This window comes from Chiroxiphia lanceolata, chromosome 2 (assembly GCF_009829145.1).
Source record: "Chiroxiphia lanceolata isolate bChiLan1 chromosome 2, bChiLan1.pri, whole genome shotgun sequence".
Classification (NCBI taxonomy): domain Eukaryota; kingdom Metazoa; phylum Chordata; class Aves; order Passeriformes; family Pipridae; genus Chiroxiphia; species Chiroxiphia lanceolata.
Genome location: NC_045638.1, coordinates 6601487 through 6626315, shown reverse-complemented (window position 1 = coordinate 6626315; position 24829 = coordinate 6601487). Strand labels below are relative to the sequence as shown.

The 24829-nt window shown below is 39.6% G+C and overlaps 1 protein-coding gene across 1 annotated transcript in view; it reads left to right on the top strand.

Annotated features, from left to right (window-relative positions):
- KDM6A (lysine demethylase 6A) overlaps positions 1–24829 on the top strand; it is a 150709-nt gene that overhangs the window by 9595 nt on the left and 116285 nt on the right. Inside the window, 1 exon segment of the mRNA XM_032677455.1 lies at positions 23586–23694. Coding sequence (XP_032533346.1) covers positions 23586–23694 — 109 coding nt within the window.

Sequence of the window (24829 nt, the reverse complement as noted above, 5' to 3'; positions counted from 1 at the left end):
CAAATTATCCACCCGAGGGTGTTAATGGGGTTGTTGTGAAGCTGTTGTCCATAATCTTTGAGAAGTCGTGGAGATCCCGGAAGACTGGAAGAAGGCTAATGTCACCCCTGTCTTCAAGAAGGGTTTAAAAGAGGATCAAGGAAATTAAATGCCCATCAGTCTTACTTCAGGCCCTGGGGAAGTTGTGGAACAAATCCTCCTGTGGACTATCACAAGTCAGATGAAGCACATGATTGGGAAGAGCTGGCGTGGATTCACCACGGGCAAATGGTGCTTGACAATTCTGATGGCCTCCTATGACAAAGTGACCTGCTTGGTGTATATGGAATGAATGGTGGACATTGTCTTCCAGGATTTCCTCAAAGCTTTCCGTGAGAAACTGGTGTGTTATGTTCCAGACAAGGGATCTGTACTCTGAGTGGGAACTGGCTGACTGGGAACAGCACCCAGAGAGGGGTGGGAAGCAGCTCCTTCTCAAACTGTCAGCCTGTCACACAGCCAGGGATTGATACTGGACCCTACACTGTTTGATATCATCATAAGTGATCTGGATGGAGGGATCAAATGTACTCTCATGGATTGCTGATGATGCCACACTGAGTGGGGAAGTGGACCTTCAGAAGGGAGAGCGACCCTGCAGGAAGACCTGGATAGGCTGGAAGAATGGGCTAATGAGAACCTTATGAAGTTCAGCAAAGAAAAATGTAAGGTCTTACATCTGGGAGAACGTGATCCAGAAGTGCAGCACAGCCTGGGATCTACCTGGCTGGGGAACAGCTCTGTGGAAAGGGATGTGGGGGTCCTGGTGGACACAAGCTCAGTATGAGTGGACAGTGTGCTCCTGTAGCAAAGGAAGCCAAAAGGCATCTGTACTGGATTGCATCAACAAGGGCATCATCAGCAAAGACAAAGGAGTCATTGTCACACTCTACTCAGTGCTGGTCAGGCCACACCTGGAATACCATGTGCAGTTTTGGTTCCCACTAAACAAAAAAGATGTGGACAGGCTGGAGAGGGTCGAGAGAAGGGCCGTGAAAATGAACAAATGACTGAGAAGCTGCCATGTGAGGAACAGATGGGAAAGAGGAGAAACGAAAGAGTCTATTGGGAAGGTTTTTCAGAATAGTGTTATAATAAAAGGAAGAGATTTTCAGTTAAAGAAGTGGAGGAAAGGTTGAAAAAGGGTACTTAGATGTGAGGATGAGTAGGAAACCAGGAATTAAATGGATGACTTAGGGATGCAGACCAAATGGGGAGGGGCGGGGTAAAGGGAATGACAGTGTGAACCATGGTGTGTTTATTCTTTCCAAGAGCTACCTGAATCTTGTTCCTGGATGCTTCCTAAGTGTTATGGCTAACTAGTAGCATTTAAGTGCTTGATGGTGCTGGTGCCTTCCTCAAAAGGTTTTAAAACAAGGTAAAAAGGAACAAAACTGCAGAGGGGTTGTGTAGGGTGTGGAATGAGTTACATGCACTAAGTTCAGAATGTAACAGAATTCTCTCCCATTTCTGAAATAAAAGTAAGATGTTGGCTGTGTTCTCTATGTCTTTATCTTAGACTGCTGTTCCCTTTTCCCTCATTACCCCTCAAGGAAGGGAAGAGTAATGAAATCTCCTGCTTCCACTCTTTCCTTGAGGTGAAAGTGAAGAAGCCAAGAACGCTCATGTCTGTTCTCATGTCATGTTTTGCTACCTTTAGATTTGAAGGATAAAGAAAGCTGAGCAAGTGTGGAAGATAGAGGTGGATGTTGAAAGGGCAAGAAATAGTTTAAAGTGTGAATTGAAAGCTTGTGTAAAGGAGAACGATGCTGAACTAGAGAATGGAATGGTGCAGTTTAATGCAACACAGTGTAGAAGGAGTGTAAGATAAAGTGGAAGGATAAGAAAAATGGAGAACATCCATTATATAACATCATAAAGCATGTCAAAAGCGATCTCTGGGAGGGGAGAAAAGATGGAATGATATTGAGAAGAATTAAGAAGTACAAAAATTGAATACATTGGTTGGTAAACTTTAGTGGTGGAGCTTCTGAGCAAGTTACAAATAGAGTAACTGAAGGCAGATTATGCACACATGGTTCTCAAAGCTTTATGTATGCCTGCTCTCTGATGTGGTGCACAGAAGTATGTTGTTTTCTGAGTATTTTTAATCTCATGGGTATTAATGGTTGGAAGGGTTGAATTTGTAATTTCGTTAACACGTGAACATTCTAAGTTTTCTGAGGATGGGAAATTACAAAACTTATTGAAGGACCACCGGATTTCAAGTGTTACCTGTTAAGATAATGAACAGATTAGGTTTAAGGGTGTTTTTTGCTTCCTAACAAATATTTTTTTTTACTTGTGTTTAAGAAGAAATGAGTGTTTGTTTTTTCTTAATTCAGAAGAAAGGATGAGTATAGATTCTATTCTGTATATGGAAAAGAAATTATAGTTAGAAACAGTCCAGCTAATTTTGCACCACAACAGTACATAGTCTCTGTTCCTTGTTCAAGAGGTGGGGAAGTCAAAACCAAAAATTATGCCTGAAAAAAACCCTGGAATCATTGGTTGGAAGTGGGGAGATGTGTGTCTGAGCTGGCCTCTTCTGCAGCCTTCATGAAACCCCTCAAACAGACCTAAAATCATAGAATATCCTGAGTTGAAAGGAACACACAAGGATCATTCTGGTTCCTAGCTCTGCACAGGACAGCCCCAGGAATTCCACCATGAGCCTGAACAGACATCCACACCCCACCTTTAGCACAGGAGTGCACAGAATTTAACCAGAAAGTTATGTTTTCGTAGTGAAGGCTTTTCTTAACTGTAGTTACTGTGTGGAGGAAATTAATAGTTGAAATGGCTTCTTCTGATTACAGATGGGGAGGATTTGAAGGTGTTCATGTTTATAGTAGAGTTCATTTTTGTTGCCTAAGTAAGATGAGATCCCAGAGACCATCATAGGCCGTGTTAACTAAGGAGCAGAATTAGGTCTCATTTCCAGCCTTCAAAGGTATCTGTTAACTTCCAAGTTCATGTGTTAAAAAATGTATTGGTTTTGACACTTTTCTGGGATTAGTTATACACTGTCCATCTGTGCTGAATTGGTGGGATTTTTTTTTAATGTATAGTCTCAATAAAAGTAATTTTTAAAAGTTTATTTTATATAAATAGTTTGAAAAAAGTATTAATGGTTGAGTGGAATCTGCAAAGCAGGCATTTGTTATGTTAAAAAATATGGAGAGCATAGCAGAAGCCACATTGTAGTATGGGAATATATTGAAGGTGGATGTATTTGGGACAGAGGGAAAAATTGTGGAAGGTTTACCTAATTGTGATGGTAAGGGTATGATCACTGTGTAGGACTGTGGTGCCTAATCTTGAAGATTGACTTCAGTTAATCTGTGAATGTAGAAGTGTTCAAACTATATGAGGAAAAAAACCAGAACTGGAATATTGCTATTTATTCCCTCCCAATAAAAGTTCTGTCATATTCAGTTGTATTTTTCTTTTAGTTGATTTTCTTCCGTGGTGGCAGCTTGTTTTCTGCTTTTGAATGGTAGAATGTTTTCCTGTAGTGCCAGTTGCAAACTTGGAGCTTGCTGGCATTGTGGCCAAAAATCTGAGAACAATGAGGACTCCATTATATGCAGTGAGAAAGGAACCTTTTGTACTACTTGCTTTTAATTGCTAATTAAGCCAAGTCCTTGGTAGTTAGAAAGAGTGGAATAGTTTATACCCTCCACTTTAGACCAGGATTTGCTACTCGGTTGTGGAGAATGATGGAAGGGGTGATTTTTTTTTTTTTTTTAGGATTTCTAGAGGAAGGTGAAAATGCCTGAGAGCTGTCATTTTGCACAAGGAGCTTTTGGGATTCAGGGAATACCGTGGTGCCTGTGGAACTGAGCAGCAGTTTAGGACTTCTATGCTGCTGGAGAAGGCCAGGCCACACCTGCCCCATCCCCAGCACTCTGGGTTTTGCCTGACTGCTCTGCTTCAGTTACTGTATTTAGTGATTAAAGTTAAATTCGATTGTCCAGACGAGAATAGGTTTTTTTGAGAAAACCTTTTCATATTTTGAGATAATTTGAATTTGTTCTTGATTATTATTTTATTTTTTTTAAGCTACGAGATCAGAGTGATGTTTTCTTAAAAGTGCATCTGTGGTTCAAAGGCATTAAAACTCAGTTTCTTCAGCACAGGTAGGTAGGAATTTTCTGACACCAGGAAACTGTGCTTCCAGGGGGATGGGTTAGCAGATATGCAGATTTACCAACTGAAAAGGGAAAACAATTTTCGACTACAGGTCATTTCACAAGTTTTTCCTCAGGGCTTTCTCACTTCCACAGTCAGAACTCAGAAATGGAACAAACTGATTCAAAGCAATTCATTAATGAGTAGCTTAAGGTCTGTGAGGCTCCAGACAGCTGGGAAGGAGAAGGAACACGCTCCTGCTCCAGTGACTTCATTTGCATGATTTTTCTGAAGCATTTGAGAACCTTTCCAGGTTTTTGGCATGTCATGGCTGAAATTAACTCATGTGTTCCCATCACCAGATCGCCCGTTTCATGTAGCACCTTGTCTGCCAGTGATTCCTTTTTCTAAATAAAAAAATAAAATTACTATGGAGCAGTAGTTATCAATATCTGTACCTGTTGTTATCTGGCTTTGAAAGGAGCGTGCTGTCAAATTCAGACAACCTCTTGGTGTTTATGTTCCCACTTGGATCTCAGATGGACAGCAGGCTCTGCTGCTGTGGTTGTGCTGGAATTTCCTCTGTGATCCCTACACAGTATATTCTGACAGAAGTTACTCTGTTGGCATCACTGCACTGTTACCTGCAATGGCAGAATCAGACCCCCTTAGAGCTCTGTGCTGCTGCCATAGTTGGAGGGTGGTACCAAGTGTGTGTGGTTTTGTTTTTTTTTTTATTACCCTTGTGCCTGAACATGGCAGAGCTGATTGCTCTCTGCAGCTGGGACCTTCAGGTGCTGCTTGTGGGAAATAAGCTTTGTGGATTTTAAAACTGCAGTGTAAGAGGAATGACTGGTATTACTTAGGTGGCAGAAGAATATTATTAAACAACAGATACATTCGTAAGACGATGCAACATTTATGTAACTCCATAGTGCTTGTTAAATTGCTAATCCATTTCAGTAGAAGAAATTCACATTTCGCTTAGAAATTAAAGAACAGACACTGAATGAGTAAGGGAAGGTACTGTGATACTGCCTCTCCTTCCACAGTCAGATAAGGGCATCAAATTAATTTAATTGCTGTTTCTAAGTAGTTTTGGTTCTTAGTGTGAAGGTGAGTTCTATTACTTCTTGAAATGCACACTTGAAGTGAAATGTTGCTTTTTGTTTCTGAACATAAATCAGAATCTTGGCATTTGATTATCCCTTTGGTTGGACCTCTTGCTTTGCACATAGAACTTGAAGGAAGATTCCCTTAGCTTTGGTGAAGAAATACCTCATGGGAGACACTGCTGCACAGCACTTGGGGGTTTAGCTGAAACGAGAGGTGAAGTTTCGATTGCCAAGTGGCATTTACTGTAGAAAAGTGCCCATGAAGTTGCACCTACATGTCTGTGTGAAGCTGTAAATCTGTGTAAGTTGTCTTGTCTTTGGCTGGTTAGAAACAGTTAAAGCTTAAAGCTCCATTGCTTGTGTAATGTTGCCCTCCTGACCTCTCCAGCAAGTTAACAGATTCTTTTTTTTCGTGTGTCTCCCATTGTGTTGTCATTTCCTCCCCACTCCCAGCATTTTTAGCTCTACTTATCTCAATTTCTGCATACAACTGGCCTCCTGTCACATAAGTGTCGTGATGTGTGAGGTGTCAGTCATAAGTTTGCATGTAGTGATATGAAAAGGTGGGGGTGATGGGAAGACACTCATTAACTTCAGAAAAAATAGTTTCAAACTGGTTATTTTCAATCCTACTAAATCCTCCACCTTTGCTCAAGTGTACTACTATACACCTTCAGTCCTGTGTTCAGTTTTGGGCCCCTCATGACAAGAAAGGCTCTGAGGTGCTGGAGAGTGTCCAGAGAAGGGCAGCAGAGCTGGGGAAGGGTCCAGAGCACAAGTCTGATGAGGAGCAACGGAAGGAACCAGGGTTGTTGGGCCTGGAGAAAAGGAGACTCAGGGGTGACCTTATCACTTTCACCAGCTACCTGAAAGGAGGTTGTAGCCAGGTGGAAGTTGGTCTTTTCTCCCAAGTAACAAGTGGTAGGACAAAAAAAAATGGCCTCCAATTGCACCAGGGGAGGTTTCAGGATATTAGGAAAAGTTTTGTCATGGAAAGGGTTGTAAGCACTGGGACAGTCTCTCCAGGGAAGTGGTAGAGTCACCATCCCTGGAAGTGTTCAAAAAGATGTGGATTTGGCACTTGAGCACATGGTTAAGTGGTGAACATAGTGGTGGTGCTGTGTTTACAGTTGGACTTGATGATCTTAAAGGTCTTCTCCAACCCTTAATGATTCTGTGATTCTGTGGTAGCTTGGGTAAATCAGGAAGTTACATGCTTCTCTTCTCATGTGTTTAAAACTACTGTATCCAGTGGAAGGAGGATCTCGCAGGATTTTGGGAAGTAACACATATTTGGGATATAAATGTAATGTCTCCATTAATTGTTCATTCTGAATATAGGCCTCTAAAATATAAAAGGCTTGCAATGCTAAACTTGGGTTAACAAGTACACCCTGTACTGGGATTGCTTTGTTGGTATTGAGGCAGCTCTAAATTGCAAACCTCCTGTTGCAGCAGAGCAATATCTGGTATTTGCCTCACCTGAAGATCAGTAGGTCAGATACAAACTGACCTGTTTGTTGCCTCTGGCACATGAGGTCATGGCACAGGTGAGTGCTGATGGTTGTAAATGAGTCCTGGAAATGAAGGAGGTGCGAGCCTTGCTTTTTTGGGGGAGTTTTGAATGCACAACCCATAAATAAATCCCTTTAAACTCTAGCAGGAGTTTTCAAGAGTGCGGAGGGATGTTTGAGAATTGCACAGCATTCTTTAGCTAGTGACATGTAGTCTCTCTGCAATACAACTACTGAGATTGTTGTAGTAAAAAGAGGATTATTTCTTTTGTCCTTCCCTTTCCCTCAAGACTCACTGTTAACAGCACAGAATTTTGGTTTATGCAGTGGACTGTGTTCTGTGGTATCTTGTAACCTTCCAGATTGGTCTAGCAAGACTTTTAAAATCAGAGAATGAGTGGTGCCCGTGGATGTAAATTTAATTCTGATTTCCATGAGTGACACTTTCTCTTTTCAGGTCTGTGATGTGCATGTGCTCATTTGCCACTGTTTGCACCTGAAGTGGGGCTGCCTCTGTGCAGTTCCTGGGCTGCTTTTCAGCAAGACTCAGCTCTCCTTTTTCCCCAGATTGTTTTTTTTTTTTCCCCCATACCCAGTGATCTGCCCCTCTACACCAGCTCTGAAACTTGCACGTTGTGCTTGTGTTACACAGCTGCTGATGGTTGTGGTGGCTTTGGCATCCCTGAGCTCTCCTCCTGCCTGTAGAAGGCAGTGCTAAATAAACCATAGTGGATTTCTTAGGGCACAGAAAGATTCTCTCCTGTGATCCCGTTAGCAGGTCAGGCTCACGGCATTTCTCGGGGGAAGGTGTAACAAAACATTTCATACTTCTTTGCTCCATACCTTGGCTGTGGAGTTCAGCTGCCACTGATGCAGCTGGAACACCAGCAGCTGCTTTCCAGTGACTGTTGTCACATCTTTGTGGACAGAACTGTGTATTTCCTGTTTTCAGGACATTATTTAGTTGCTCTGAGCCTTCTGGAAGGCCTCACACAAGATTCCACTTGCAGTCAAACTATGTGTTAGATTTTATTGACAACGGTCTTTTCACTTAGTATTTTTATACTTAGCATGTCACTCTGAACACCTGTTTCACCAACCTAGAGCTACAGTTTCTATTTAAAAGGTGCATTACATTTTCAGATAAACTGTATAAAAATAGTGGTGGTGATATCACTATCAGCAGCTTTCACTGTGATCGCGGTAGACAATGATGGGTTTCTGATAGTGAAAGCAAGTAGCAGCATTAGGACATCAATACTGAAAATAGCACTTTTCAAATTTTAAAATACCATGCCAGATTTAGGCTTGGGTTGATGAAAATGGATAATAAATCAGCTATTTCATTTTTGAGTCCTGAACAAAAATGACAGCAGACTCCAACCGTAATGCTGCATTTTGCTGGATTTGCTGCTGCTTTTGTCGTTTGCTTTTGATCATGTTGATGACATTTCTGCTTCGGAGAGAAAGACTGGCATTCGTTGGCTTTATGAGAACTAAGAACATTTCAGAAAATAGGTGCCAATGGCTGTTGTTTCTATGTATTTTGGAAGAAGGAGTAAGTCTGAGCTCGAAGCCTTCCAGCCAGATAAATGATGCAGCAGAAAGCAAATCACGTGTGTATCTGCCCATTTGACTGGGGGTGGGGGTAACAAAATGCTGTGAACCATTACTTGGAACATACTGATTTTGGAGAACTTGAGAGGGGTAGCTTAGTGTTATAACACTCTTTAAAACGTGTAACCACCATGATTACTGAGGGCCTGGTTTTCCTGTAGCATGTTAGTGTTATCTCTTGAGGTCAGAGAGCTCCTTCTTTTGGCACTGTGCTGGGGGTGGCAACACGTGTTGGGCACGAGACATCCAAAGGTGTTTCAGAAGTGATATCCTGTCTCATTTCTGCTGGGGGAGGGTGGTGCTTGTTGTTTGTTTGTTGCCTCTTTAAATGGTTTGTTAATGAGGTTATGAATAGCCTTTTTTTTTTTCCTTCAAAACCATTTTCATTCTCTGCGTGAAGTTTAGGAAGCGTGTAATGCTGCTGACTTTTTGTGAACATTGTTAACTTTTTTACTCTTTCATTCTTTTTTTTTTTTTATTTGGGGAGTTGTTGAACTAAAACATTTTTCTTGGAATTTTTGGAGAAAATTGTTTCACAAGAGAGTTTGGAAAAGCAGTTACCTTTGTGTTAAGGAAAGCTAGTTTATATGAGGATGGGAAGCTTCGGTTGTTTCATTAGGTGATGCTGACAAACCTGCAACGTTAGTACTTGTTTTACGAGATTAATGATGAAATTGAAGCCAAAATATAACCTGAAAGACCACAATAAGTGGGTTTGGTTCTTAAAAAATTAAACATATTTGCTAAAATGTGACATTCCTTCATGAATTAAAATTTAAAATGGAGATTCTCTAGAGAGGCTCCAGGCACTGAATCCTACATGTATTTATGTTGTTGAAGCTGGACAGATATCAGATATTGTCTGTGGGTTTTGCAGTTATTCTCTCCACTTACAGACAGCATTTTTGCCTCCTGTCTCAACAGTAAGGATGTGATAGTTCAAAGTGTTAAGGATTTAGTTTTACGGGAAGTTTCTCAAATACTTCTATTCAGAAGTGCTTCAAGGGCATAAGCCCTTTGTTTAACAGTTTATCTCTGTATAGTAAGTATTGGTATTGGTCTGTTCTCACTCAGAATTGTTTCAGAAGTCCTGTACACAGCCTTTAAGAGGGAACACAAAAGAGTGCAAAGACTTACATGAGAGTTTCCAGCTGTTTTGCAAGCCTGTCCCTTCATTTTGCAGGTGGTTGTGTCAAAGACACCTGGGTACATTTAATGGCATTATGTTTATGAAAATTGCGATCTTAAAAATGATAACAGAGTAGTTAAGTGCTCTTTGCCTCTACTCTTTCCATTTAAATGCTGTGCAAGAGCCTGATTTTGTGATTCTTCAAATACTTTTTTTAATTTTTTTGTCTAAAATCATACACATTTGTTTGGCAACACTGTTGTTAGGCTGAAACAGCTCTTCTCTTCCCCGGTGTTTTGACTTGTTGGTACTTGTAAAAAAGTCATAACTAGCTTTTGATTTGCTAAGGTAAATAATTTGAGCTGTTTTGATTTCCTTTTGCAGGAGAGACTCTCCTGTTATCCCTGCATTTCTCTTCTAAATTTATTTAACTTCTATCTTTTCTGAATGCAGGGAAATGGTATAGAATGCTGTAGATCAAACCTGCTGAGACGGTATTAATATTTTGGCTTCTAGAACAGGTTTTTCCCTGTCTCTTCTACTGCAAGAGCTTGAGAGTATCAACTGAAACTACCAGGAAAGCAGATTCAAAACAAGATGGTTCCCTGCAGTTAATCTGTGGAACTGCTTGCTGTCGAATAGTGTTAGTGTGAAATGAGTGGACATGGGTTTAGAAAGCAATGGGGAAAATTAATGGAAGGAAAATCCATTAAGAGCTGTTGAGAACAGCAGTACCACCAGGAAGTTCCTGAACTTAAATTGGTGCAGTCTGGAAAAGTATTTAGAAAAAAAATACCATTGTGCTAATCTTTTATTATTGCTATTTTGGTACCTGTGCTGTTGAAGTAAATGTGAAGGCAGGCTGCAGACTGCTGGTTTGACTTATCATGGTTATCTTACTTTAACTTTGCTGGAAATTTATCTCCTGTTACCTCCAGAACTGCAAATGCTTTTTTCATCTGCCTTTCCATGTACTTTTTCTAATCTTTTTGGTTTGTTGCCCCATAATCCAATAATTAATGTACTTGAGGCTTTTTTGAGCAGTTTTAATAAGCCTGTTGCAGAGTTCAGGATCTTACATGGCTGTGTAGTGTTTTACTGCTATGTGTCTCTTGGATTGCCTTTCAGAATCCATCTGTGGCATGATGATGGGTGTGGTTTGGAGCTGCAATGTCCTCACCTCATTTATAGTGGATAGACCTAGAAAAATACTGTAAATTCAGTCCAAAGACCAATATCTTAATCACTGCAAATTATGGAGGTAATGATAGGTTGATAGGGTATCACCAATAAGTGTACTTAATATTACAGCAGTTCACCTTTCATGTTGGATTTTGTGCTGCTTAGTCACTATTAAATACCTGTGAAAATGGATTTTTGGGGGAGCTTGGTCTGACTCACAAGAAAAACGAAAGCATGTTGAACTGTATATGAAAAAAGTGCAGAAGACTGATCCAGAGTCTCAAATCTCATTCCATTACTACACAAAAGGAATAAATTTTGACAAATTTATTTACTCCTGCTGCACAGTGTGCAGCATAACAGAGCTGTTGTAAGTGTTATGGCAGTGAGGATAATGGAGTTGAGGTTCTGCTCCTTTGAGTCTACCTGGGTGTGAGAGGGACTAACATAACGTTAGCAGCCAGGTCTCCACATCTGGAGAAGCAAGGAAATAAAATCAACAAGAGCTTCAACCTTCCTTTTAATACTCTACAAAGAACTTTGAGGTTTTCAAGTTATCTCCCAGCAAAAAAAAGTTTGAAACATTTTCAGTGTACCGTAATGTTTTTTTAAGTCAGATGTGCTCTCCCCTGAGCCCAGGACTCCTTGTCACCTCCTTGGCTTACCTGCCTCATGGTTCTGCTTTTTCTGCAGGCCTGGGCCTTCCTTAAGGAGCAATTCTACCTGCTCAGCACATGGAGAGGAAGGAACAGCAGAGCAGATAAATACAGGAGGAAGCCCCTCTGTCTGCTGCCCTCCTCCCCCCAGTCAGTGCTGCTGGCCCTACCTGTGCTGGCTCAGGGAGTTTGTTCTCCCATAGCTGTTCCCAGCTAATTGACCAAGAAGATGGAAGCAGTTGAGCCTTTGCATGAGCGGAAGAGCAGCACAGGCCTGGCTAGTGAGGAGTTTTTCCCTGTGAGCCACATGTGCCTTGTGAGATCCCAGTTCCCCATCTGTGGCCTAAGGAAAACATAAATATCCTCTCTTGCACGTCCAAGTGTTGTTGGTGTTTCCAACCTTAAGCATAAAGGTTACACACCTCCTGTTGCTTGCACAGGACAAAACACAGGTGGTCCAGAATGATGGGATTTGCTTTTTTTAGATATAAGTAAATCTGTTACTGCAGAAAGCTATGAAAAATGAACCTTTTGTACTACAGTTGCCACTTTAAAATAAAAGGCTTACAAAGATTGACATTTGGGACTGACCTGCATGCTACCTTTTGCCTTTTATGATTACTCGAAAATGTCTTTAATTTAAATTTGATGCATTTTCAAATGTTCCTAAACTCTCTCACCTTTATGTTTTTTCATCCTCCTCAAACATTCCCTGCAGAGGGATAATCACTTGTTCTCTGAGTGACTGGCACGGCTGAGGTGATTATTAGGTGGGGATGCTGTGTGTTGGGTGGGTAATGATGGGAGGCTGTTGTGCTGCCAGATGGAGCAGGGATGGAAGGATAACACAGGGAAGAAGGTGCTGTCATTCAGGGCTCGAGTAAATTGTGATCTCTCTGCTTCCCTTCTCTGCTGTTCCCCTGACGAGGGTTTCATTTCGTGTGTTCCCTCTCGCTCAATCCTTTACTCTGTCGGAGCTTTTATTTGCCACTTCTGAGACTGTACCCAGTGCACTCTTTAGAACTTGATTCAGTGTCTGACTCTTAGAGATTTTTGGTTTGGTTTACTGTTTTCCTTGTTTCCTCTCTAGGGAATTGCTTGTTCACGGTGACACGGTGTTTTGACAGGGATTTTTCTACAGTGTAAGGTGGGGTATTTATGTATATTAATGAAGGCAAGTGTAGAAGTGTGTGCACCTTTCCACATACTTTTTCTAATAATGATTAGTTTGACTCCCCGGGGCCAGTACTTGAAAAAAATCCAGTCTTCTGCGGAAATAAGCTTTTCTTGCATTGTGAAGTGTTCTTGTTAGCGGCAGTTGTCACACTGGTGTGTTCTGTCAATACAAAGATCTACGATCAGGTCATCGAGTGCTTTGAAGGTGAATTTATCCTGTAAACAAAGGTAGATTAGTGACAGTGAAATGGGAGACGTGGGTGTGTCCTGTTCATCCAAAACCTTAAAAAGGAAGACAGTCAATTCTGGAGTGTTAAGGAACTGTCACTTTTTAGTGACTTTATGCCCTGGCTCGCTATTTTTTGCTACGTCAAGTTGGTTGCATTTTGGAAACCATATTGCCTGTGAAACTGCTGGAGTTCATTCCAAGGTTTGGCATTAATGTGTAATGGAAATTGATGTCTGCCACTGTAAATAATGTCAATTGATCATTCATCTAAAGGCTCAAGTCATGACAGCTTTAGTTGAGAAGTGAGAACTTAGGAAAACACCTCATCTTCTGTGGAGTGAATCCTGTGGAGTATGGCATGTTCATCAAAAATGGAAGTTTCTCAGCAAATGTCTGAAATGTATATAATTCAGTTATTTATACAGTTATTTGATTTTAAATGCAAACCCCACAGTAATGTATCACAAGGGGCTCTTCAGAGGTGTTTGGTGTATGAATCACATTGACATCCTGATTTATGGACGGTGCCAACAGCCCTCGAACTTCCTGAATGCTGATCTGCACACCTGCTCTTTTTGGGTACTTTGTCCCACTTCGGGTCTCTGGTGATGGATTTCACACCTCATTAGGTTTATAAAATGCTTCCCAGCAGTTTGATTGCTTAAAGATTTTTGAGTTTTCTCTCTGGTGAGAGACAAACAGCATTCCGAGTGCTCGGAGATACCGACTGAGTCCCTCTGGAAGGCAGCGTGGATGCAATCCAAGATAAACACCAGGTTAAAGATTTGGGGTTCCATACAGTGGAATTCCACTTGCATTGTCCAGTTCTTGATTTTCAGTCTACAAATAGTTTTAAGAAATAAATGACCATTAGCTGTTTCCTGTGATGGACTGGCAAATGTAATGAACAGTGTAAGGGCAGTGAATTCTGTGTAAATTTTTATTTCTAGTTGTTTTTTTTTTTAATCTGAGAAGTTGAGGAGATTGACCTTTGGAAACAAGTATGTTTGTGATGTTATTGCTTTTCCTTGAGTGTAATGACTCATTTTTAAGACAGTTTTATGATAAACTCATAAAATTCTATACTTGATTGTGGTTTGAAGATGAGGAAGTCAGTTTTGGATATTCAGTTATTTCATAATTTTCAACTTATGGTGTTCAAGGTTGAAATCTAATACAACTTTAACCATTTTATTTTTTTTTATAATCAGAGTTACATTTTCAGGAGTTAGGTGTGGCTGGTTTGAATTGGTGGTTTCTTGTCCACAAATATTGGAGTCTTGTGTGTTAAGTAGTCATGATATGTGATGACTGAAAGTTAGGCCCAACAGAAGGGAATATTGTAGTTTTTCCAGCCAAGCACAGTAGAAAAGAGTCTTTGCAAACCCCTCTGTTGGAAGGAATAGCATCATGATGGAATTGAGAAGAACTCGTGGTTTAGTCTGTTTGTAGTTCAGCCAAGACAGGTGATGTCATGACCCCAAACTCCTCAGTACCCTCCTCTAAAGGATTGCGTTTTTCTTTATCATTTTAAATCACAAAATTCACCTTTTCTACCCATGGTCATCCTGTAGCTGTGGGTAGGGAACTGAGTTCTCCATGTCTAAGTGGAAGTTTAGTGTCTGTTGTTCTGCCTCTGTCCTGCTGAGCATCATCATGGTGACTTTTGGCTTAAAGGTGAGGTTGACTCTGGAATCTGATCCTTAAGGCATTTGCTATGAGTATGGACAACTTAAATCTTTATTTTAAATAAGGCAAGTGCCTGAATTCTTGGTCTTTTCAAATCAATATCCATACCAGATAGTTTTAACGTTTGGGGGGTTTTTTTGTGGATTTTTTGTGCATCCCATTTCCCCCAATAATAGGATTGGTTTCTGACCTGCTGTACTCAACAGGAGCTGTGTCCTTTGAAGCAGACCCTGTTTCCTAGTTCAGTAGTATCCCTGAAAAGATGTACAGATACATGGAGAATTGTCATTAAGCTTTATAAATGTTTTTCCACTTGGTATTTCTGTATATTGGATGTCAGATTTGATGGGGCTTGGGAAGCATTATTCAAGGAGTTCTTATATCCAGCTCCAGGGGAATGTTAATTAAAACAGTCTGTGGTGACAACCTGCATGGCTGTTTACCCTGCAGCTCCAGGATTCTTTAGGATGTTTTGCCTGTGACAATTCAGTACCAGGTTTTATTTATCTAAAGACTTTGGCCAGTTACTGAGCAATTTTTGAGTGTATTGTTATTTTACCCGGTGTTCAGTGCACGTTATGATGCAAATGCTTACTAGCAGCTAAAAGAATTTGGACTTGGACTTTGTAGTGCATAAATATAAAATCTGAAATCTGTATGAATGTACCTCCCCCACCTGTTGCTGCTGCATAGCAGAAATACACTTTTTTTTTTTCCCCCTGGAATGAGGTTCACCAGCTCTTCCGTTCAGAAGTGGTACTGCTCATTAGCTGTGGGCTGTATCCAGAGGACTGCATTCCTCTTATTTCCTCATCCCAATTTCTTCTCTTTCAGACAGCCACATGAGGGAGGGAAGGAGAGGGATAAGGCTGGGTGTTTGCTGGCATTAGCAGGGGAGGGTTACAGCTCTTCATGGGAATTAATGTGGAGATTTTCAAGGTGTTTACTGGGCATAAAGGTCTCCAAAACATTTTTCTGTGCGGGCTACTTTTCGTGCACGTGCAGTTATGTTCCAGTGTTCCTCACTTTTATATGTGAGCATAATTGTGGAAGCATAATTAGGCAGCTACAGAGGAGTAAATGTGAGTGGCTGTGGGAAAAGGAAGGTGATATGTTGAGTGTACCTGTATGGGAGATTTCGGGGACGTGATGGAAAATCATTGGGGAGGACCCTTCTGGTACATTGACAGTGCCAATTTCAGAAGTACCAGTATTCTGAGACTCCTTGAAATAATGGTATTTCAGTATTTGAAACCAGGCTTCTTCCATTTAGGCTTTTTTTTTCTTTTTATCCTTTGTGTCTTAATGTACCTTTACCAATTTTATGTCTCCTGTGGTGCTGAAAACTCCACACTTCCCACCCTATTAGCATTAGTTTTTGCACTTCCTTCGTGTAACAGCTCCTGACCCATTTTCACTTCCATTCTTCTAAAATAAATCTTCTTTTCCTTGTATTTTCAGACTAAGCTACCACCAATATTTATTCCTGAATACCAGGTCATGTCTGGTGCTTGAACCCTTTTGGGGCTGAAGTTTAGACTGTGCAGGTTTAGCAGAGCAGGGCAATTGGTGCTAGTTTTTTAAGATTTTATAGTAGTTGTCCTTTTATGTTGCCTTGTATTCAAAGAACAGCACAGAAAATAATTCTCTGTAGTCCAAAACTTACTTTCACAAATATGTTTGTTGTATCAGTCTTTTTAATTGTCTTGTCCACATAAATGCACGTTGTTCTCTATTTAATACCTTTTTTCCCAAGCTACTTTATTCTTTATTTCATTGTCATTTTTATGCTTGGTGGCTGATAGTGTTACATTACCAAAGACTTGTCTAGATCCAGAGACCTTTGCATGAATAAGTTATTCACATTTAAAATTTGAGATGTTTTTTCCTTAGGCAAAACAGGCAGCTATTAATGCAGACTCTGGCTTGAATTATGGGTGGGTTTCTGTGTTTGTTTGGGTTTTTTTCTGTGTTGATTTTAATTGTATTTCCAAAGTTACTTACCCAATGAAAACAAAACCAGCTATTTATTTGTTGTATCATATCTAACTTAAAATCTGTGTGGAACTCGGTAGACTACTAAATAAAACTGGTATAACATTAAAATATATATATATCAGTATTAACTATTAAGTGTTCCGAAGTATGACATGCTCGCATCTTAGTTGTGATGTTCTGTGTTCATATAGGTAAGAACTGATAGAATAAAATCAGATTTAGTGGTCTTAAATTTTAGAGTGTGGTGAACTATTCATGAGCTCAAACAGCTGCTAAAATAAGGTTCTGCAATTCTATTTGAAATAGACTTATTGTGGTAAAAATAGCCAAAAAGATGTTCCTGTAGTGTCAGATAAAAATAATCTGTTTCAGTTGCCTCTGAAAAATCTACTTTTTTTTTTTTTAAAAGGTGTGTTTTCTTTTTTTTAAAGATAAATTATGAAGGATTTGGAATGATGAAATTCCATACACAGTGCGTCATAATCTCCTGAGTCATCTGATAATGAGATGTTTTCAGGGACAGCATAGGATTCTGTTTGATAATTTAGAATTTGTAGAAATGATGTAGGTGTGTCTATACATACATATATGTGGGTGTTTGTAAGTGTTTTCTCCTGTATTTGTGAGAAATAGCAGAGGGGCTGCATCCTCCAGGTGATCTCAGAATTAATGCAGAGTGATGCACTGCATGAACTCCAGTCAACAGATTTTTTCTTAAAATGCAGTTGGTTATGGACACTGTCAGCTGCAAACGACTAAGCTTCATGTATTTCACGTATGTAAACTATTTTTAATATGTAAACTATTGAGTTTACATCTGTCTGGCAGAAAATACTTGTCAAGAATGTCTTATAATAATGTTCTGTATTCAGCGGAGGCAAGTTGGGCTTTTTACTCTCTGCTAAAATGTCACTTTTCTCCATTTAATCATTGATTTGCATGTATTCTATTTTGTATTCTGTTCTACAGTTCTGTGCTTTTTGTGAAGCAATATCCCTTGGTTTTCAATGATAATTAACTTAATGTTAATTTTCACTTGTAAACTTGGCAACCTTGACCTTGCTTCTGCTGTTTGCTGTGTCATCTCTCATCTACCGTAGGCATCATTTGAAAGAAATATTTCACATCTTCAGCAGAATCTGAAAGTGGAAAAGTCCTAGACCACAGTAGTGGCTTTTAAAGAAACTTAATCATAATTGTTACCATCGAAGTGTGCATGTAGCCAGTGTGTGCAACTGTTCTTTGTTGCTTGCACTGTTTACTCTTGAGTCTGGTTTGATGAAGCAGTAATGATAAGAAAATAAATTGCCCAAAATTGCCGATACGTTTCTTGATAAATGTTTGAGGAGGATCAGTTTGTGTCATTCTATACTGATTATCCCTGAAATGGTGAGGACTTTGCCCTTAAGTATTATTAGCTGATTAGAATAAATTCATGATGTTCCAATATACCATAGAAATTTTGCAAGAACAGAGTTACTGAAGAGGCCAGTCCATGTTTTTCCTCCTTGAGGCCGAGTCTTTTGGGGTGTGAGCATTTTTGTGTTCAGCACACTGTACTTTTACCAGTCTTATTGAGGCTTTTGTGTAGTATAGTCCATACATGAAATACAAGAGAGTCAACGTGCTAAACTGAGGGAGAAATTTTATAACACAATATGAGCATCACAAAGAACATATAAAGAAGCTTCGAAAGCTGGAGTGGGAATTGATATTGAGTAAGAAAGTAGGGGAAGTTAAGAATATTGTGCCAGTATATAATATGAGAGATTTCAGTGGAGGAGCTGCTGCATTAATTTAGGTTATCTTCAGTCAAATAAGAACGATATGCTTTTCTCTGCAGAGGTAAATGAGGTGTTCTTTTAAGTCATCTACAGCTCAGGAGGTGATGTTTATGGTGGAAAAAATAGTTCAGTTTCTGAGGAATTCAGGGTTGTCGTCTTCTTGCTTAGCTGAAGTGATCTTTGCCTTGTGCACACTGGTGTTGCTGCAGAGCATGAGCTGGAGCTGCACCAGGAGGTTCTTGGGGCAGTAGCTGTCATTGTTACAAAATCACGTGGCTTGGAGAAAGGGGTGGGAAGAGAAGCACTTTGGAACATCCTCTGTTGACACCGAGGTAGGGAAACGAGCCCAGCACACACAGACACTTCTGCCTTTCTGGTCTGTAGGTACCCTCTGACTGGCTGGTAGTGGATTGTGTGACCATCACCTCAGTGGCCACGTAGTTCTTTCATTTTCCAGGAGGATAAAATATCCTTTAAGACCTAATTAATGTTCCATTTCTAACCATTAGTGTAGTATGTATTTCATTTGTGAAGAGTCCACTGACGTCTCCCTCTTGAAATTTTTTCACATGGAATCTTCTTCGCGCTTCCAGCTTTCATTACCTGCTCTCAAAGCCCAGTTGGATCACTGGAGAATCAAGGAAAATGGAGCAGCAACTGTTTATTTGTCACCCTCCCCCAGTTCATCTATACAATAGCGTTTTCTCTTGTGAACTTGAAGGTTCTAGGAACATCTTGAACATCTTGAAGCTTTGAATTTGTCATTTTACACTATATTGTCTGCATTAAAACGCTGTCTTTTTCTTGAGCTGTTCATTTATTACCCAGTAAAATTCAAATAACATCTTTCACTGTATATTACTGCCCAGCTGTTGCCATGCTAACAGTTTAAATTGCTAGCTTTTTGGTTCTCTGTAGTTGCCAGTGTTTTTTCTATGTTTTAAGTAAAAATCTGCTGACTTAGTGTACTCCCCCATTTTTGTATGATTAATATATTAAAGAATTAACATTTTGTCATGTTTGGCCATTTAGCCCTGCTTGCTTTCATAGTCAGTCATGCTTGTCATGATTAAGAAAGAATATCATTCCACTGTCTTCTTTAGAAACAATTCAAACAAGCTGTATTGGGGTTTTTTTTTCCTTCTTTTTAGTACACTTTTTTAGCAGTAGTTTGAATTTGTGCTGCAAAATAGAAATAATTACAACCAGTGATAATGGTAAAGTTTTTTTTCTTCATATTAGTTGAGGTAGAAATAACATTATCCTTCCTTTTCCCTTGTAGAGCAGAGCTGTAATGTGTTTCAGTGACTCCTGTATACAATATTTAGAATTCTGGTTTTATCCGTTAGATTGTTTTGGATTGGGTTTATTTATTTATTTACTTGTTATGGTATATTCCCAAATCTAGGGTCTTTTATTCATGAAATGACATGATGTTCGTAAGAGCCAAAACTGGGTTGGTTTTGTTTGGTTTGGGGCTTTTTTTATGAGTGTGGGGAGGGGGGTCAATGATCTTACAACAGGTAGAAAAAATATATCATTCTTTTCCCTTTGAAATGATAAGTAGTGAACACAGGGGCTTGGTAGCACATTTTAAAGGTGATACTAGAATTCCTTTTCCTTCTGTGAACACATGTGAGCGTTCTGCTGGCTTTTTCCAAGTTGGCAAATGCAATAAGCCTTTTTCTTCACTATGTCGTATTTAAAGGTGTCCTGAGAATTGGTGGCTGAATTTGTGAGATCAGGATGCCCCCAGTCACGAACTCTGATGTCACAAGAGGGAATTAGTATGGCAAATACAGAAAGTCTATTACTTCAGTTGAAGCTGGCAAACAACATGAAGATTGTTACTTTTTTTGGTGTCATATAAACCAGTTTGTTTCCTGCAGCCATTCCTCTGTTGGTTCCCTGCTTCTTCTCTGGTTGCCACACTGCAAAAGTAGCTGTGGGTGCTTATTTTGCCAAGCTCCTAAATTCTTCAGGTTTCCCTTTTATCTTCATGCAGCCTTGAACGACGGGAAGGAAGTGTATGATGTTGTCTCCCTTTTCATTCCAGGGTCTTTCCCTTTCTTGGTAATTTGTCAATATTAGGAGTTCTCAAGGCTGACTCCACTGAATGCACTTAGAGATCATACAGTATGGAGAAATAACATGTTATATGTAAAAACCTCAGGGGTTTTTAACTTCCCCTGAATTCTTGGTGTCTCTGGATAATTTAAATGGGTTGCACAAGTGGTGTAATAGATGGCCTTGGCAGTTAAAGATCCACTGAAACTTGATCTTTAGATTATTCCTTCAAAGAAATCATATACAAATACATGTAGTTGTGTCCTCCCTCTTTACATCTGTTCATTCAACAAAGAGACAAATTCCTAGCTGTGCAGAAAAGTACTTATTACTTTCTTAAGATGCTTGTGGACTGGTCTGATGGGGAAGAAAGTTTCTTGACCAAAACCAAAGTTGGATAAATCAGTTTGTCTGGGTGAATCTACTGGGAAGAACCAAGAGCCCAAGTAGGGACTAACCTGAGACAGGGAGGCTGACTTGGTGTTCCCGCCAAGGAAATAAAGCTTGGTTTTAGTTTTTGTTTCATTTTGTTACAATGTGCTCGAAGAATTTTAAAAATTCATTTGAAACAAACAACCTTCGCAAGTTAAGTTTGCATAAAAACAAGTGTTTTCCTGATGCTGTTGCAAACAGGTTAGAGATCGGCTGGGAGGGTTTGCTTTTAATGGTGTAATTGTGTTGGTCTTACAGGAACAGAAAACTTACAGTTAACTGTGGCTTAAAGGGGAAGTTCTGGAGTCTTAAACCTTGCTTGGTTCCAGCATTAGTGAGGTGGCTTAGCAGTATCTTCAGTGTGTATTCTAAGGCAAAGGAAAGTCTGCCTCGTTGGGAATTGATCTGAGATGTGTGAAAGGCTTGGGCACAGGCTTTTGTACCCCTACTATACACAGTGCTTCAGATACTTGTGATACATCTTTTAATGAGGGTTTGCTTAAAAAGGAGCTGGTCCCCAGATGCTGAGGTGTTTAAGTTTGTGTGATATATAATTTCCTTGAACATCTGTACAGAAAAATCCTGTTAGATTTGTTCATGAAGTCAGGTTCTCTTCAAATAACTGTAGCCATCTAATTCAGGAAATAAACTACCTCAACTTCCTCTCCACAGTTTTTCTAAGCTACCTGCTGTGGTGGCAGTTTCTATATGCTCTGAACAGTGACTGAATTGGAGAAGACAAAATATTAATTTAAGAAACTGTTGTAGTGTGAATATTCTCTTCAGCAGCGGCAGCAGGTATTGCCAATGATCAGAAAACAGAAAGCCTGTCTGCAAATCAATCTGACAGTAACATTAGGGGCACTACCAAGAATTTTGTTACGATTTGTACAAATGGAGAGATGAGACCAAAAAGTGGAGAGAGGAAGCACAGCCCCAAAACCAAGATTCTGCATTAAAATATTTGCAGGTGGGAGCAGGTTCAGCTGGGTGAATCTGATGTTGCCAGTCAGTACATACACAGATTTAAGAAACTTACTTTAGATTTGTATGCTTTGCTTCTGATTTCAAGGATCATATACTTTAGGTTGAGAGTTGACTGACTCCAAGAGGTATTGATAGTAATGGAAATGAGATTAAAGGAATAGTAGCTTTGATCAACAGTGGACAGAATTATAGTCCTTCCAGTGCAGTTTGCTAAGGCAAAACTTGCAGCATGAAGGAAAAGTGCTGTAGCAGTTCTCTGATGTAGAGGCAAATACACATCTCAATTTGAACTCTTTGGAATATGGCCAAAGAACTGCAGAGTTTGAAATACGTAATTTAAATGGCTTTATTAAATCATTGTAATACCACACATACAGCTGCAGTTCTGTAGCAGCATCGCTTTGTTTTTATTCATCAGAACTTAGCCTCTGAAAACAGCCAGAAGATAAGGCTTTGCTGGACTTGGAAGTAAATGGAAGTGTGTGATGTATCTCAGTCTTGGGATATAAATTGAGATCCGCTCATAACAAATTAGATCAGTGATTTGGATTCTCCACAGGTGTGTTTAAACTATTTCTTAACATTTCCTCATTTAATTTTTGGCATTTCTCAGTTCTATAATTAATACAAGTTTACACAAAGTAGATTTTAAATATGGACAAGACTGCTAATTGAGTATTCAGCTTGATTTTTTTTCTCCCCCTACCCCCATTTCAGATTAAGTATTAGGACCTATGATTATTGTGATATATTAAAATCAAGCTGTTCATAACTGCAACCAAATTTGAAACTTAATCAGACCATGAGGTGGTGAAAGTCCTGGATTAACAAGATAGAATTAGAATTCACTGGAAGTGTGTCAAGCTTTTGAAAAGTGTGAAGTCGTCTGCTGGGCGAAGGACCTTCCTTCCTTTTAGGTTTATCCAGCTGCTTCAGTTTAATGACCAGTACATTCAAACTCAAGAAACTGGAAGTTCAGAAAGTTGGGAAACTGATTTTATTTATTTATTTACTCATTCATTCCCAAAGTATAAATAGTATCACGAAGTAAGGATGTAATAGGTTAAAGGTCATGGCCATTCTAGTGAATAGAAGGTGTCAATTCAATTTGTTAAAAATGTGTGTTGTAGCACAGAACAACCTTTGTGTGTGCCACTTAAAAGCTTCTGGGGCAACTTTTCTCAAAGTAAAATTAATTTCTAATTGGGTTTATGTTTCTGACTTTACTTAGTCTGCAGTAGCTGTGTAGTAAGTAGAAGGTAATAAACTGTATTTTATGACATGATAGAGGTAATTGAAAAGAATGAGATCTTGGGAAATAATGTGAAGGTGCATAAATTGTCCAAGCAAGCATGTTAAGATAGTGTGTTCTTCAGTTTAGCAAAAATGAATGAAATAACTGGTAGAAGGAAAAATGAATTTTCTTAGGGAAAAAAACCAACACAGAACGAGAACAAAATCAGAGATGTCTCTTTCTTGCAGATTGGAAATAATAATAAATCAATAAAATCAATCATTTTGCATTTCACTGATTATTATTTTTTTTTTTAATGAAAAAAGCCATTATGTAAGTTAGAGGTTTGTTTTGTGTTGGGGAAATTGAATGTCCACAAATAAACCAGATTTGTTGTTGATTTGCATTACAGTCAGTGAGCTTCTGAATCTGTTCCGTCTTAAATATTACAATTCTTCTTTGAAAAGTGATGCTCTGTTACTGAGAGTGTTTGTAGACTTCTTGTCTTGCAGGCTAATAAGAAACTTTATTATTTCTCAGAAAATGTATTATTTGCCTTAGTTAAATACAGAATTTTGAAAACCTTGTATTTCTCTTTCCCAGGCTGTTCGCTGCTATGAATCGCTAATTTTGAAAGCTGAAGGAAAGGTCGAGTCTGATTTCTTTTGTCAGTTAGGTCACTTCAACCTCTTATTGGAAGATTATCCAAAAGGTAAGGCTTTTTATTTCTTCTGAGAAATGTCTTTGGGGATTGTTCTTTGGTGTGACACAGCAGAATGAAAAACTCACTGTTTTCTTGGTTTGTACTATATTTCAAAGCCTGTGAAAGAATTAAGACTGGTGAGGTCTTTATGAAAAACAGTTGTATTCTTACTTCTCTTTTTTTTTTCCCTTAATGAAAAAAAATAATCAAACCAAAGCACTACTGGTTCAGTTTGTGCAGTTGTAGCACAGTGCCTGCTTTGTTTTTCTGGTTCTTTATTCCATGACTGCACAAGCAGTTGAACCCCCGAGGCCTCTGAAGGATTATTGGGATGGTGGGGGACAGAGGGGCTTGGAATGAGAACCTGTTTTAGTGCTTGATTTATGTCCACAACCTCAACAGGTAAGGCTGGGCTGAGAGTGTTAATTTGGCAGCAAAAATCTGCACACAGGTTGTTCGAAGTTCTGTTTTAAGTATTGATCAGAAGAATGGGTTGTAAGGGCTTGGGGGTGGGTGAGGAGTTTTTCAGGTCTACTCCATCAGTCTTTGAAATTAGTGAAATGTTTTTGGCCATGGTTGCAGCCAGTGGACACAGAACCTTATGTATACTTGTGCTATGTTGCTTGTGGGTCAGCACAGTGGTTTTTGGCAGTGGGGTGGATTCCCAGAGACATTCTGCTGTGTTGCTGACAGAGATACAGGGCCAGACCTTCAGCTTGTCCTCTTTCCACTTCATTGCACACTGGCTGTCAGTCCCAGTGTCTGATGGCTGCCTGCCTTTCAGTGATGGTAGAGTTGTGGGTGAGAGCCAGTTAGAACAGGGTGGAATTTTTTTTTTTTTTTTTTTTAATGGGGAGTCCTTTTTCATTGTTTTTGCTTTTTGATTTTGATATGAATACAGTTCTGGTTGACTTTGTGTAGGGGAAAGCAAACAACACTGACGCCCTGTAAATGCACACTCCCACCCCATACCCTTTTCCAAACAGAAATACTAGTTTACAGTTACCTTGGGATGTAGAAACAGGGAAATGAATGATAAGTGATAGTAGTTCAGAAGCACTGCTCAGTGACTCAGGCTGGCTGTGGGTTGTTTCACAGCAGTGTCTGAGTCCACTGGTTCGCTGTGTCTGACGTAAACCAGTGT